Source organism: Propithecus coquereli, unplaced genomic scaffold (genome assembly GCF_000956105.1).
Source record: "Propithecus coquereli isolate 6110/MARCELLA unplaced genomic scaffold, Pcoq_1.0 Scaffold14, whole genome shotgun sequence".
Taxonomy (NCBI): Eukaryota; Metazoa; Chordata; class Mammalia; order Primates; family Indriidae; genus Propithecus; species Propithecus coquereli.
Genome location: NW_012138302.1, coordinates 2,707,032 through 2,723,694, shown reverse-complemented (window position 1 = coordinate 2,723,694; position 16,663 = coordinate 2,707,032). Strand labels below are relative to the sequence as shown.

The 16,663-nt window shown below is 39.5% G+C and overlaps 1 protein-coding gene across 1 annotated transcript in view; it reads left to right on the top strand.

The window, feature by feature from the left end:
* Positions 1-15,281, top strand: part of LOC105806296 (cAMP-specific 3',5'-cyclic phosphodiesterase 4B-like) — a 276,992-nt gene extending 261,711 nt beyond the window's left edge. Inside the window, exons 3-5 of the mRNA XM_012639399.1 lie at positions 6,861-6,897; positions 7,006-7,076; positions 15,175-15,281. Of these exons, the coding sequence (XP_012494853.1) occupies positions 6,861-6,897; positions 7,006-7,076; positions 15,175-15,265 (199 nt within the window). The 3' untranslated portion in view covers positions 15,266-15,281. The remainder of the gene's footprint in view (positions 1-6,860; positions 6,898-7,005; positions 7,077-15,174) is intronic.
* The last annotated feature ends 1,382 nt before the right edge of the window (positions 15,282-16,663 follow it).

The following is a 16,663-nucleotide window of genomic DNA, read 5'->3' as shown; positions in this document are numbered from 1 at the left end:
TTTAATAACAAAGAACAGCCTTTCCCAAGAATACACAATTGGCAACATGATACCACCCTATCAAAAAGACTGGTAACAGGATATGTTAAACTTTTTGCATGAATAAAAATAGCATAAGATTTTGTTTTGCAAATATTTCAGTATCACAGCAAAAACTTTTATATATTTGTCAGTTTAGGAATTTATATTTCTCAACACAACAAGAAGTAGAATTTGAATAATATCCAGGTCCTCTGGTATTTAATTTTATTGGGACCATGTTGGAAAATCCAGTTTCACCCCAAGCATCTGGATCTAAGCTGAAGTAATGCTCTTAAAGCTATTTCACCTAATTATTACTTTTTGGGATGAGTTGAAGTAAATAAAGGAACAGCCCTCCCAAGCTCTCCGCTGCTTCTCCTGCCTTCTACCTGTGGATGCCAGAAGGAAAAGGGTGATAACAGGCCAAGAGTCTTGATGCAAAGCCACTGGGAGCTGCAGGATGTCTCCTGCTCTGAAGTGCCTCATATCCAGCACAGAGCAGTCATGGATTTTTATAAAAGGTGGAAAGCTTTGCATAATTCCATTGCATTAAATCCTAGTGATAGAGGAAACATTGGCTGTTAAAAATTTCTCATCTGAACTCTTTCAGAAGAGTAAGAGGAAATTATGGGCAGGGTAAGAGTGAGTGAAAAGATATTAAGAGTAAAAATGTGAACAGAAAATTAAAATTGTCTTTAACTTTTAGCAAGAAAAGAGAGATCAAAACAAGGCTTTCGAGTAAAGTAAAACAAGATCACTATTGGATCCCAAAAGGAAATTTTGATGCTTTCCTAGATGTGGCAATAGTCTGTTGGTTTCTGTTCAGTTCCTGTGTTGTAGTCATCTCCAGCGTAATGCCTTCATTTACTGAGAGGTACAGATTTCCTCATGAGAACATAACATACTGGAAAGTGGTGAGGTCAGTTTTATTACCCAAAACTGTGGCAGGAACTACCATGGACAGGATGGAGTTTCGATTATCTACCTGCAAAGCCATAGGGAAAGGAGACTCCATGTTTTCTCATTTGGTCATCCCATTTGCAAAGCCTTACATAGACAAGGAGCTTTTTAAAGCCACCATTTACATGAAGACTAGTGGTCTCTAGAGAGATTGAACAGTCAAAGAAAATGATACATAAGAATCAAGAGAAAAAGCAGAAATAACAGCTCACTTACATTTAATACCCGTTTATTGATGGACTACCAAAAAAGTACAATGTAGTTTCTGAGACTTAAGTTAGATGTACAGCCATCACACTTCCTAGTGCTGTGGCTTTTAAGACATTGAGTCTTTTTTATTATCTCTAAATTATCTTTAAATAAATACACATATATTGAGTGTTTTCTATATGCTCTGTATTATTTAAAGTACTTTACATATATTAATTCATTCGATTTCCATATCCCCAATGTGGTAGATACTGTAACTTTCTTGTTTTGGAGATGAGAAGCATTGGGGCACAAAGAGATTAAGTGGTTTCCCCAATAAATGAGAACCAAGGCTTGAAACCAGCGAGTCGAGGTGGTAATCCATATGGATATCCAGTGCATAAAGAGACTTTAAATGAGGCTAAGAAATAAAAACGATGGTATTAATCTCTGTTCTACCTACCTTCCCAGCTGTTATGAGGATCAAATTCATTCTGTCTTTTAATAAATATTTACTTAAATTTAGGCACTTTGTTAACAAATAAGACAGTTTCTGTGTGTTCAAGGGAACTAAAAGATGTGTAAGTCAACAGGCAGTTTTAACAGCTTCTGATAAGGGCAGTTGTAGAGAGTTATGCGTGGGACTTTGAAAGGTCTGGCCAGGCGGGGTGAGCAGCCCACTTTGAGGATGTTACAACTTAGCCAGAGGAGTCAGGCAGGCAGCAGGATGTGCAGGATGTGCTAACGGACTCTCTAGTTGTGGGGCAGCATTTGCGGGAACCACAGCTCAGCATGGTTTTGGCAAAGAATGTGAGGGATGAGGAAGTGGTGAAAGAGGAGATGGAGGAGGGAGCAGGAACTGCGTCATGAAGGGTCTATGCTAAGAAATTGGCCTTAATGCTGCAGACAAGCAATGGGGAGCCACTCAAGGCTTTGAAGCAGGAGAATACATAATCAGACATGTTTTTGAAAGATAGCTGTGATTGAAGTGTGAAGAATGGTTTGGAGGGTGGAGAAGCCTAAAGACTAGTCAGAAGCCAATGGGAAGCTGATTTTGTAATCTATGTAATAGAGGATGGGGATCTACATTAGAGCAGACTCAGTGGGCAATGCATGCATATTTGCAAGTTAGGATCAACAGGAGCTGGTGGTTGATTGTGGGGTGAGGGAGAGGGAGGTTTCAGGCTTGGCCAACAAGATAAGTGGTTGCACCATTCCCTGGCATCAGGAGCATTCTCTTATCACATGAAATACTGTGTGTGAAAATGCTTTGTAAATACAACGCAAATAATAGTTCTCTTGTTTGCAGTTGGGAGGCAGACACAGATATCTTAAAGATGCTGTCACCAGCTGGAAATAAAGACATGCAACCCCTTAATTGCATATGCTCCTTGACTAACAATGGGGTTATGTCCCGATAAACCCATCCTAAGCTGAAAATATCATGAAGTCAAAAATGCTTTTAATACACCTAACCTACCGAGCATCACACCTTAGCCTATCCTACCTTAAACATGCTGAGAACACTTACATTAGCCTATAGTAGGGCAAAATTATCTAACGTGAAGCTATTTTATAGTAAAGTGTTGAATATGTCAGGTAATTGAATACTGTACTTAAGTGAAAAACAGAATGATGGTATGGGTGCTCAAAGTGTGGTTTCTATTGAATGCATGTCACTTTCACACCATTGTGAAGTCAAAAAATCATGAGTCAAACCACTGTAAGTCAGTTTTATATATATATTTTTATATATATATAAAAATATATCTACTAATAATAATATCTATGACTAAATAATTAAGTGTTTTTATGTACCAAGCACTGTTATTAAGAGTTGTACATGTATAATAACTCATTTAATTCTCAAAAAACCCTATTTTATGGATAAAGAAGTTGAGACACGGGAAACCTAATGCTTCACATCTAGTAATAATGCAGCCAAGAAACAAACCGATGCTGTTTGGCTCCAAAATCTGTGTTCTAACCACTATAATATTCATTTTTTTATGAGATAGACTAAAATCAGTTATAAGAAAAGTACAATTCCGTGCACAGTGAGGAAACAGAGAAAGGTGAAATTAATTAATAAATAAAATTTAGAGTGCAGCAATGAAAAGCAGAATTTTTGCCTTCTAGAAAACCATTTCATTGTTTAGAGCCGACCTACACTCGATTCTCAGACTCGATTCTAAGAGTGGAGTTCTCTCGTTTCCAATTATTCTGTAAAATTGTAATGTGCTGCTTTGGTCACTAGATGATGCTCATGCAATGGATCTGAATGTCTGGCCTTGTACCTGAGAGGCACTGCCTTCTCTAGTGGTTTGGGAAATTAAGAAATGCATGTTTCCATAATCAAATGTTTTATTATTTCTATTCCATTTGATTCTTAATTAGTAATTTATGAAGTTATGATTTTAAAAAAATTCAGAATAGCTCCATAAATAATCTGGCCACACTCAAACAGGAGATTTTTTGTTGTGTTTTGTTTCGTTTCCTGATACTTACTGTAAATCATCCGGTAATTTCTCTAACAGCTATTGTCTAAAATACAGCATAAACTTTTGCAGTTCAGATCCTTGAAGGGAGCCAGTTCTGGGGATCTACAAATCCATCTCTTGCTTCTGAATGTTCTGCTCTCCTCAACTTCCAAAGTTCCATAATGATCAAATCATGTTGACATTGTGCTCTGTTAATGTTTGTTTTCCTCCCTTTAATCTTTAGTTTGTGCAATTTTAGGAGCTCCCCAACTCACTCAGCAATCCTTCTGCTCAAGGTACTACATATGCTTGAGATTTGCTTATATTATTTAGCTTTTATCAGATTATTTAGACCCTGGAAATCCAGGAGCCATAGAATATCTGCTTCTAAACTCTAAATACATTATCTTGTCCCCAAATCACCCTGATGTCTTATGAACAATTGAACTTCGCATCAGAAATCAGCACAAAGTGCAGGATCTTTCACCCATCTCAAAGTTCATCCCAAGAAAATGGCTTGGGAAAGGGGAAGTTTCCGATACAGTTCATCGCATTGCATTTGTCACAACTGCTCCTCTCTTGGTTGTTAATCTGTCTCTCCTTTGGGCTTCTCTCCGAGAACCCTGAGCTTCCTCCTTTGGCTCCATATATACTCCCACCTCAGGAGCCTCCCCCTGCCATGGCCTTAACCACCCCTGCTGTTGTAGGTAACTCCTGCAGGATGCAGGAGTTGAATGCCCATGTTTCAGTCTCCGTGCTTGATGTCTCCACCTGGATGGCAGTGAGTACCTTGAAATGCAACGTGTACCTTAAACTGTCCCAACTCCTCCTCACTTTCTTCTTCATACTCACAATTTCACTGTTTTCTCAGATGCCCATTTTTAAAGTTGAAAATAATATTTCTTTGTGACCCCTTATCCAATTAAACGTTGAGTCCTGCAAGACCTCTGGGGTCTCTCCGAGTTGTCTCATCCTGGATTTTATTTTTTTTTCATTTTTGGTCTTACCTATTCCTTCCTATACAAATGACTGAAATATCTCCCTAACTATTCTTTCTAGGTCTGTCCCCTCTCCCGTCCATCCCTCCGCATTCATTGCATTTTCTTTCTCAAACACTTTTCCATCTCACTTCCTATCTCACTAAAACTCTTCACTGGCTCATTTCTTCTTACTGAGTTAAGCACCAACTCATAATCTTTGTCCAGACTGTTCATAATATGGGTTTGGGGGACCTTCTAGCCTTGTTCATAGTTAATATGCTCAGCTCCACCCAAACAGCCACTGAGCATCTCGGGGAGCTTGTTCAGTATTTTCCCTTTTCAATGCTCTTGATCTTGCCATTTCTCTCATTAATAGCGTCTACCATCCTGCCTTTTTAAAGCCTGCCCTTCATGTTGACATTGTGCCTTGTTAATGTTTGTTTTCCTCCCTTTAATCTTTAGTTTGTGCAGTTTTAGTAACTCCCCAACTTATTCAGCAATCCATCTGCTCAAGGTACTACATACGCAAAGTTCATCTGAAACACAACTCACTCACTCAAGCCTTTCCTGTTTCTTCTAACCTGTAACTATCACCTCTCTTTTGGATTCCATTAAGTATCTGTTGTTTGTATTTCTCATTTTATATTTAAAATGTCTCTTACAGTTTTTTGAATATTTTTTTTTCTTCCTTATTGTTTTGATTTGGGTGGATCATGAATTCTGTATAATTTAATTTGTCAACTATGCAGCATCATCATAAAATAGGAAGCATAGTATTTAAAAGCACAGATTTTTGTGCTTTTTATATTTTCAAACAGTCTCAGCTCTTCCACTGACTGTGTGCTAGTTCAGGCTCTGCTTAACTGCTCTGAGGCTTTATGTCATCTATAAAGTGGGAATATTAAGAGTACCTGACTCCACTGCACTCCAGCCTGGACAAACAGCCTGGACAAAAAAAAATTTTTAAAGAGTACCTGCTTCACAGCCTTGTTACAAGTATTAAGTGAGATAATGCATGCAAAGTGCTTAGCACAAGGCCTAGCATACAGTGATCACACAAAGAATTCTTACTCTTTGTCAATATTCTTTTATTGTCACTGTAAAAAGTGGGCACACAAGAAATTTGCTGCATTACGTTGAAAGGAGATTTCTAGCTAAAGACAAAAGTGGAACGAAAAGTATCGTATTATAATAAAAACTCAAGTTAAAAGCCTGTGCTAGAGCAGAGACCCTGGTGGATGTAAGTGTTCAACTCTGAATCCCCATGGTGCCTGGTACAGGCAGGTGCTTAGTAATTACTGGTCGAACTCAGTTAACAAATGAGGTGCCATTTTTGTGGGACGATCATGAGGACAGGGAAGGTAGACCAGACAATGAGGGAAGCTCAATGTCAGCAGCTTCTGTGCTACTATTATGATTCACACGTGATAGAAAATTGGTCTGATTCTATAACTGAAGCTCAGGACAACATGTCTTCTAGTATCTTCAGTAGAGAGCTTGCTGAATGTGGGCTTGAGTAGACTTATTGAAGCTTGTGCCAGAGAGAGAGAAAACTTCTGAAAACACATTTTTGACTCTTCCTTCTATAGATTTACATAACACTAGGTAGGGCTTAATCAGGTCTTTGGGGCAAAATGAATGACAACGGTATGGTTATAGTAGGTTCAGTGGTGCAAGACCATTAAAAGCTTTTCCTTGGGTATTTTAAGAAAGAAGTTATATTAAAAACAAAAAGTAATGGGATTCCCAGACAGAAATCTGTGTTTAAATGGCATTAAAGCTGTGGTTCAAATCAACAAAAGCCAGGAAATCCAACGTTAAACCTTTATCCAGACTGTTACCCCATTTTTTCCAACTGTGTGTGTCCCTGTGAGCAGCCCTCTCTTTGAATTTCCTGGCTCTGGCAACCAAAATCCACAAGTCGCTTTGAATTACAGTACTCTGGATCTGTTATTTAATGGGAATACACCCTGAGGATATATGCTTACTTGCACATGATTTTACGTGTAGTAACTGTAAATCCGGGAGTCATGAATCCGGTACTACTATTTTTTTCTTTCAAGCTTTTGGGATCCCCGCATATGCCTAATTGTGAGTCCTGCCTTATATCCAGGTAGAGGACTTATATAACGTTTGTGTTGCTAACATTGACAAAGTTTAATTTATCTCTATATGTCACAGTTATAATTCAAATGCATTTCTAAATGTTCCTTTTCTCTCTTTTCACCAGACATGGAGATGACTTGATTGTAACTCCCTTTGCTCAGGTAAGTACCTGCTGGCCCTGGCTAGCTCTCACTCTGACGAAGTACAGTCTCTGAACCTGACGCTTTGTCTTCTTTTGTCCCTAATCATTTGAAACGTTTTTCTTATAGGTCCTTGCTAGCTTGCGGAGTGTGAGAAACAACTTCACTGTACTGACAAACCTTCATGGGACATCCAACAAGTAAGCATTGACTTTTTGTGGAGTTATGAATCCCTTCCGTAAAGATAGAACATATTGAGCAACATTTTATAAAAACAGCTACTGCATGGAAATTTGTCCTCCAAGCTAAATCAGGATACACGATAAAATTTGAATGTAGGAAAGAGCACCATAGAATTTTACAACTGGTAAGACATTAAAAGTTATCTGGTCTGGATTTTATTAGCCTTTGTATTTGTAACTCTTTAGTATACAGCAGGAGTTCAACAAATAAAAGAATAAAGATTTTTTTTTGGTTCACTTTTATATTTGCCACTTTGGCCAGTAATAATAATAAATTCTATTAAGTCTTTTGTTAATAAGCTATGAATGAATTCAAATATTCAAACGTAAAGCTACCAAAAAGTTCAAATTCAGGTTGCCTATTTTTGGATAATATATAAACAGGTTCATGTACTTTAATAAATAAGAGTGGGATTATCTTCTCCTCTGCCCTCAACTAACTACATGATGGTGGTCATTTCAATTAACATTGCTGATCCTTGATCTCCTTTAACCTTAAAATAAAGCGTTTGAATTTGATATTCCCTGCACTAACTTTCTTCCCTAAAATCATTTCAATTTATAAGCCTAATTTAAGTGCAATGCAGCTCACTCTTCTGCATGTTTTAAAAAATTATTGCAGGGCTCAGAGCATCACAGGATCTATGATCCTGGAATGTGAGGGCTGGAGGAGACCTTTGAGACCATTGATTGAACCTCTTTGTTTTACAGAAAGAGAAACCTAAGCTCAGAAATCCAACAGCTTGCTAACAACCACTCTATAAGTTAGAGACACATCAGAGCCCAAACCCGAATCTCCTGATTTTTCAAGCAGTGTTCACCGCAGAGTACCCTATCTCTCCAATATTTGTGAAATTATTCTTCAACCGTCTGTTTTGCTTTCATCCAAATTTTCATAGAGTGGGTTTGTTAAAAGAGGGAGTAAACCCTGCTTTGAATGCTTACTTTTCCTTTTGCTGTTCTATAATTTGTTGCTAGGTCTCCTTGTGAAATGACTCTATATACCCTGATGGAGTCTTTCCTGTCCTTGGTCTCTCCTCCTCTAATCTTTTCTCCAGATTACCACCAGAGCGATCTTTCTCACATGCTGTTTGACCATGTCACCCTCTGGCTTGAGGCATTTCAATGGTCCACTGTGATCATTAAGATAAAGTTTAAATGCTGGTGCTTGGCACCCATGACACTTCATGACCCAGCTGCAGTTAATTTGACTGATAGTTGATTGAGTTTATATTTAGTGAAATGTATATGAAATGTAGAGGCTTGTCCCATCCTCTTTTGGAGTGGTACTATCTGTTTATTTATTTGTCAATTAATTTATCCAGCAAATATTTATTTAGTATATACCATTCATTCATGCATGTATGTATGCATTTAACAAATATTTCCTGAGCACCTACTTTGTACCAGGCACTGATGATATAATAGTAACCAAAACAGACAAGTTCTCTGCCCTTTCAGGGCTTACTGTCTAATAAGAAGTGCTGGGGGATACAGTGATGAACAATCAGACCATCTCTCTGGCCATGTAGGAGTATGTTCAACAACTGCAGTCTGTTGTTCCCTGCGTGCTTTCTTCTCCATCCTAATTATGGACTTACCATTTTCTCTTCCTAGAATGTCTCTTTCCACCTGCCAGTGTCTGCCTGGTCAAATCCTGGTTGTCTTTTATGACTCATCTCTAGAATCACCCTTACCAAGATGCTCTCCCTGACCCCACCAAGCCTGGCCGAGTGGCCCTCATTTGGCCCCAGAGCACTCTGAAAACCTTAGCACAGTCTTCATGGATCTCTGCACAGCACTAGACTATGTGCCCCTTAAGAGTGAGAATTGTATTTATTTTTCCTTGAATCCCAAGAATTAACAGAATGCCCGAAGTATAGTTTGTGATCCATAAATATTCATCATACATATGAATTTCTGAATAAATAATTATTGGAGGAAAGACCACCAATTATTTAGAAAATTATTTTTTGAGGAAAAAAATTCCTTCCCTATCCCTGCCCTTTTTCTTTACAGAATAAGGCATCTGAAGCCATACTTACTGGCTTCATAACCCAATTCTACCACTTGAAAATTATGTACTTGGGCAAGCTAACAATTGTCTCTATATCTCAGTTTTCTAATGGGTAAATTAGAATTGTTGTGAAGATTAAATGAGTTGATATTTGTAAAGTACTTAAAATAGCATCTAGCACAGAGTAGGTGCTCAATAAATGTGAGCTATTATAATAGATAATGACCTTTCTTTTACTGACTCCAGAAGCGGTGTATAACACTGATGTTTTCACGTCCATTATCTCAGTTACAATCACTATAAATGATATGCGTGACAGGTATTGTTACCCCCACTCTGTGGATAAGGAAACAAAGCTTAGGGAGATTAAGTTACTTGTGCATGAACATACCTCTTCTGGTAAGCAGCAGAGTCACATGTGAAACCCGGCATCCTGACCCTCATTGCTGTGCTCTTTCCCTTCACTGCACCTGTGAAGTCCTCTGGGTTATGGGAGGAAGTCCCTGGAAAGCTTTGGAACAGAAAGACATTTAGGAAGATCTTATGGAATTCATTTAATCCTCACAACAATTCTGAAGGTTAGAAAGCCTGAAGGCAGAGACATTAGCTAAGACAGTATTTTCAGGAATTAAAATGTGTGGGTGAAGCCCTGAACCAGAACAATGGAGAAGGGAATGGGGAGGAAGGGATTAATAAGGACACAATTCAAAGGCTTCTTTAGCATAGCTGGACTCAGGTGTTTTTAGTCTTATTTGCTTGCATGGGCTTGGGGTGAGGGTAGGGGGTTCCTCTGTTAGTAGTATTGGGGCATTCAGCCTAACCCTGCTGATTAATAAGCTATGTTAGCTCAAACTACTTTCTCAAGAACCAAGTGTTTTCGTAGCCTTGGGGCCATACACAGAACTGACCCAGAGCCCATTCTCACACTCTGGTTGAGGACCACCCCTCAAATTATGGCCTTTGTGTCACCTTTATTCCAAAGCAAACCACATTTATCAAACAGAGTGAGTCTTCAACAGCAAGATAGTTGCATCTAATGAGCTTTTTCAAACCCATACCTATATTTGTGCAGAGTTGATCTTGTTACTGATTCTGAGTACTACCTTGCAACCAACACCCATTAACAAAAATTCAAAGCAGGGCTCATTTACCACTAGAGCTTCACCAAAGGGAGTCAACATTCCTCAGTCTAGCCCAGGCTCAGACCTGAATGATGATGGGTTTCAGCCATCAGGGAGCCGAAAGCCATGAAATCAACCAGTCAGCCATCAGCAGAGTGACCTAGCAGGGGCAGATTGGAAAACTGAGAGTCTATTTAATGTATTTCATTCTATTGCTAGACAGTCAACACTCTCAAACAACTAAAGAAAATCCAAGAGAAGGAATTGAAGGCAAGAATGTCTGCCAGGAGTGGATACAGCATACAGAGGGGCCTTTCCTCTACTCTCCACTCCCTCATATTTACTTATCTTAACAACTGAACTGTGAGATTCATGGAACTCAGATGTCGCTTTCTGGGGTATTTGACTTGAGTTTTAGGATGCCACTCCCTGTCTTGAATGTAACATTTAAGCAATAATTATGTCCTTGGAGTGGTTTTCATGAGACATCTGGATTGTGTGGTTTATAATATGAAAAGGAACTCCCACACAGAACTATACTTCTCATAAGTCAAGATTTCTTTTATCTTTTGGCTCTTTGCTCTGCATAAAAGCAGTTTACCACCCAAAGGGTTGAAATCTTAAAGTTCCTGTTGAGGTGGTTTCCTTGCACCTTCGTGAAATGCCCCATTGAGGGAATGCTTGATTGGCCCTGTATTTCTTGGCTGCAAATTAAAACCTACATTTCCTTCATCCCGGGAGTTAATTTTGAAAATATGGCTTTCATTTAGAGTTGTTAATTCAGATAAGCATTCTTAAAGCATTTAAGAATGTACTTGAAATTAGTAATAGGATCAACTCTGTACATGGCTTCAGACAGACTGGTGGAATGACAAGGAGTGGGAGTAAATGTGCCCACCATTTACTGGTCTGATAACCAGAGGATGGAGCTGGGAGCCAAGGAGAGCACTTCTTTCAACTGTGCCGCTACCTTCATGACTATCATGCGTGGCTACCAGGAAATCATGTAACATCTTTGTATTAGCATTCTTCCAAGGCATAATTTAATCAACATGCATGTAATCTCCAGGAAAGAATTAATAACCACTTAAATTTTTTTTCAGTATGTGTCTAAAGTGTCTTTCATTGCTTTATGTACTTTGGCATGGGATTTAAATTAGCTGGAAATCATAAAATCTTGAGCATTCAGAGCTGGAAGGAACCTAGCTAAAAATCCTCAGATTAAGTGAGGAAATATATGTAAAACCTCTCACACAGGACCTGGCACATTGTAAATCACCAGTAAATGTTAGTTGCTGCCTGTTCTCCCCAAGTGAGGAAGAAACTAAGAAGTTCAGTGAATTGCCCAGGGCCATATAGTGGGAAGATGCCAGAGCCAGGATTAGGATTCCTGTCTTCTTAGTCATAGTGTAGTTCTCTCCACTGTGCTATTCAGGGCTGGAAAGTATTAACTGCTGTGGCCATATTATCCTCCCTATTCATATCACCAGCCTCAGCAGCCAGGCACAAAACTTCTTATGATTCTTCCATGAGTTAGGGACTGCTGAAAACTGGGCAACCGAGACCATTTTCCTCTGGCGTACATCATAATTTTCCAACTGGCACTCTCATGCCTTACCAGCAATAATGCGGTTTCCAGAAGTCATTCATTCATTTCAAATGTATTGAGTCTCTTCATTGCACCAGATCTTGAGAATAAGTAATAAACCAAATAAATGTAGTCCCTGTCTTTCCAAAGCTTGCACACAGAGATGCTTATTGAAATTAACAATTCTAAATAAAAGCTGCATTTCCAAAATTAACTTCCGAGACAAAAGAGTTTGTGTGATATATGTAATTGCCAAGAAGTCATTGAAAGAACTGGGTGCTGTGAGAAGCTATGCTATTAAGAGAGTAGAGATTTCCGACATTTAGGGTCTCCTAGTTCAGTGTCTTCTTTCACAAAAGCCTTTTATTTTTTTGGATTTCAGGAAAAGAGACGAAATAAAATTATTTAAAATGTATTATTAATCCAATGAATATGTTTTGAATGCCTACATCATACCAAATATCATGCCAGATTCGAAGGTTACAGAGATGCACAAGACTTGGTATTTGCTTAAATTTCTCACAGGTGTGTTGAAGAGACAGACAGGAAAATGGGAATTGCAATACAGGATGAGCAGAGCAATGACGGGGTAGGCATAGGGAACCACAGAGCCGGGGTGAGGACCACTCACAAAAGAGAAGGCTCCTCTGAGGAGGGGATGCCTGAGCAGAGTCCCGGACACGTGAGAGTTAGGCTCTCAAGGGAACAAGAAAAGTATTCGTGTCCAAAGACACAGCAACAACAGAGCATGCTGTGCTCAGGGAATAGTGAGTAGGACATAGAAACAAGACTGCATGTTTAAAGGAAACCAGATAAAACATTCATATAGAGCATTTGGTTCCTCAAATCACTTTCACATCAGTGGTTTGTTTAATCAACAGTCCTTTAGCATTTTGGAATTCCTATTCTTTGAGAGGCAAGTTGGTGGGTCCTGCGGAGGATATAAGCGAAGGGTTGAGAACTGGATCCTGCCATCAGCAGGTCACAGATTTATTAGTGGAGATAATATGTGCCCCTGTGAATTATAATATGAGGACATAGAAAAAGCACCATGGGAGATTAGAGGAGAGAGCATTTTCAGCTAAGAGGATGGCATCCTTTGGAGAAGATGGCACTTAATCTTTCATGGGCAGGTGATATTTAGTGTGGGGGGAGCTTCCTTGACAGAGAATGGCCTGACTAATGGCTGGAAAGGGGAAACACATGTTCAAGGAAAAAATAAGTGATCAACTCTGGCCTTGGAAAAGTATGGGTCAGCTCTGTCCCTCATTCACTCATTCGTTCATTCTTCCATTTAATAAGTATTTACCGAGTGCTTGGCATATGGAAGATCATCCTAGGTGCCAGGGATCAAGTAGTTAACAAGTTGTTCCCTGCCCACATAAAGTTGACATTAATCTAAGGAGTCATCTATTGAACACTAATTAGTGCCTATTTTAATTACAATTTTAAAGAGCTACATAGGAGAAGTTCAAGATGCATTTGAGCACAAGGCCAGTCAGTAACTTGAGATGAAGTGTCAGGTGGGGAGGAATTCTAACAGATAAGCTGGAAAACTATGTTGAGGCTAGAGAGCAAAGGACTTCGAATGCCAGGGTAAGGAGTTTGGAATTTAATCTCTTAATTTTCCTGAAAAGCATCCCTTGGTATGAGTGCAGGTGTTATCAGCAGAGAGTATAGCGGAACAAACATGCACTTGGGATTCAGAAAGACTTAGCTTTGAATACTGGCCGTGCCAGTTATAATCCATTTGCTTCAGTATGTTTCTTAACCTCTCTGAGCCTCAGTTCTCTTATCCTTAAAATGAGATGATGATACTCCCAATGGAAGCTAAGATGTACCTAACACAGTGCCTAGCAGAAAAAAGCAATCATTGGTTGATCATTTCCCTTCTCTTATCACATGTGAAAATTTCATGCCACCTAGAGTTTAAAAGTACCTTGCTAGGATTACCCAGCTAATAAATTAGTGGTCGATGTAGACCCTGTCCATAGAGCCTGCAGCTACAAGGTATGATTACCTAGAAGCTAGATTACCCCTAAGGGATCAGAAATTTATTTGGAGCCCTTAAAAACCAAGGGGAATGATTTTGTGGTCCCACCAGTAGGAAGACTCTTCCTTAGCACCAACTTTGCAGGCCATTCTCTCGCATTTGGAATTTGGCTTCTTTCTCAACTTTACATGTGCAAGGGAATTCATAGAGGAGTAAAAAATATACATTTCCAGGCCTTATCCCCAGATATACTGAAATAGACTCTTTAGGGATGAGGAAAGGAAACGAATAGTTCCCCCAATGAGTCTGATGCTTGTCTGTGTTTAAGAACCACTGGCCTAGAGTCCACTTTCTTACTAATTACTAATATCCTGTTGTTCCTTAGTGGGGCAGAGAGTCCTTAATTCAAGTAGTTCTGAAAATGTGGTCCCCAGACCAGCACCACCTGGGAACTTGTTAGAAATGTAAACTCTCAAGCCCACCCCAGGCCTACTGAATCAGAAACTCTTGGGGTAGGGTCCAGCAATGTGTTTTAATAAGCCCTTCAGGTGATTCTGATGTACCCTAGGGTTTGAGGGCCCTGCTCAATACTATTCCTGAGAGGTTCTCCAGCGGTGCACTGAGAATCCAGAAGAGTCTGGCAGAAGTTCTGCAAAGCATGAAAGAGATGGTGAGAACAGCAAAATTGAGGGAGTGGGGACAGAGAAAGAAAAGGAAAGAAGAAAAAATGAGGGGCCCCAGTATTAGGGGAACATGGGTTGGTTTGTTTCATTTGACCCCTGACATAAGCAGGCTTGTTATTTAATATGATGTTCCTCCATGAATCGTCTGCTCCCTAAGTTGAGCAAGCTGGATTACTATTCCTGGTGGCTGTATGACCTTTGGCAGGCGACTTCGCCTCTCTGGGTCTCAATTTCCTGAGATGCAGAAAATGTGAGGTTGAACTGATTGATCGCTAAGGATTCTATATAGCGCTGCCCAAAGGAATTGGCATCCAGAGTGATGCCCAAGCAAGTGTCTCCTCTTCCGAGGGCTTCTTAGAACAGCAAAACCAACAACACAGGGGCTGGTTAGGGATCTGGAGTAAACGACTTCCTTCCTGGAGAGTTGGAGCATCCTGGGACTGTGCAGAGGGAAATTCCAGGCCATCTGGGTGTGAGAGAATTGCAGTCATCTACCCGCGTTACAGGAGCCTGCCTTCGGGAGATAGCATTATGTCACTCGATAGCTTATTGTGACCTGCAAAACTCCTCAGTAATAATGGGGGGGAGTGCAGGGGGTACAAGGTGGGGAGAAGTAATACACAGACTCAGCCCTTCTTTTCTCTGTCTCCACAGGAGGTCCCCAGCTGCTAGTCAGCCTCCTGTCTCCAGAGTCAACCTACAAGGTAGGCCATGTCATGAGGTCTATCTCGATGTTTCAAAATAATAAATGTGCCTCTTATGCCAAACCATTTTTAGAATAATAGCATTTGTTTGCATATTGTGGCCCTCAAAAGGATTTCTCTTGGTGACTTTTTTCAAAGGCATACAGGAGCTTTGCTTTACTCGATGTAAAACCAAATTAAAAGCAGTGTTAAATAATTTACCCATTGCATACCCAGGCTTTCAGAATGTGATAAATGTGTGGTAATGCTGCTTCCCAGAAGAGGAGCCGGAGGCAGAGCTGTATTGATAGCGCAACTGGACCTCAGCTTGTGGCCTCAGTGAACTCCAGGGGCCCTAACCTCAAAGACCCTGAGGTGCCCCACATTGGCCTGAGGGCCCCAAGGGTATGTTAGTGGTTTTCCCCTTAGCATCAACTATAGATCCCACTTGAATTTACATCCTTTCCAGGTGTGAAACCAAAGGTTCTTTCCAGGTCACAAATCATTTCTTTTGGAGATCATCCAACTTTGTTCCTCAAAGGTGTTTTTTTCAGAATCTAATTTCTCATCTTTCAGTACAGTGCACCTGCTTCTCAGGGAGCTTTGAGAGCTGCAGAGAGGAAGGGCCACCTTCAAGGAAAACCATGGAGATGTGTTGAACAGAAATTCGTCTTGAAATAAAATGCAACCAGTTAGATGACATTTTTAAAGTCCAAATGGAGTTTTTCCCCCTGAACCTGTTCCCCTGTATTGTAGTAGTGGATCTGAGAAAAACCACAGGAGAAAAAAGTTAAGATGAACTCATACTGAGATCACCTAACATCTTACATTGCCTTGTATACTTTCCTATTTCCAGCAGTGCTATTCCCTTCACTGTATACTTATCATCTTCCTTACTTGGATGTTGTGTTCTCTTGCTAGTATCATGACCATAAGTATAGTGGAAGTATTACAAAAGCCCAATATCTAAAAGAAAGGAACAAAGGCAGCAGATCCTATTGGCTCATTGGCTTCTGAAGTATTTATGATACATGCTTTTAAAAATATTTTATAAGAGAAAGATTGAGAACAAGAATAAAAGTGAAAGAAAGATACTGAGTAAAGATGAGTTTATTCTACAGCCTTATGATATGAAGTACAAAGAAGTGATTAATACTATTTCTATGGACTACCAAAACCTGGAGTGCAGCATGTACTATTTCCTTTAGAAATTTTACAAAAAGAAACAAAATAGAGTGTTTTAACATATAACTGGTGTTACATACTTGGAGATCAAAGGAGGTAGTTTTGAAACCCCTATCATTTCATCGTATTGGCTTAGGCAATGTTGCTCACATTTCTGTTAGCCAAATTTACTGAAATGCTTTTGATATCAATTTGAATATTAAGACTATGTTTTTTCTTGTAATAAATATGACAAACATTAAGAGAATATGTGATATTTATGGTTCTATAAATTA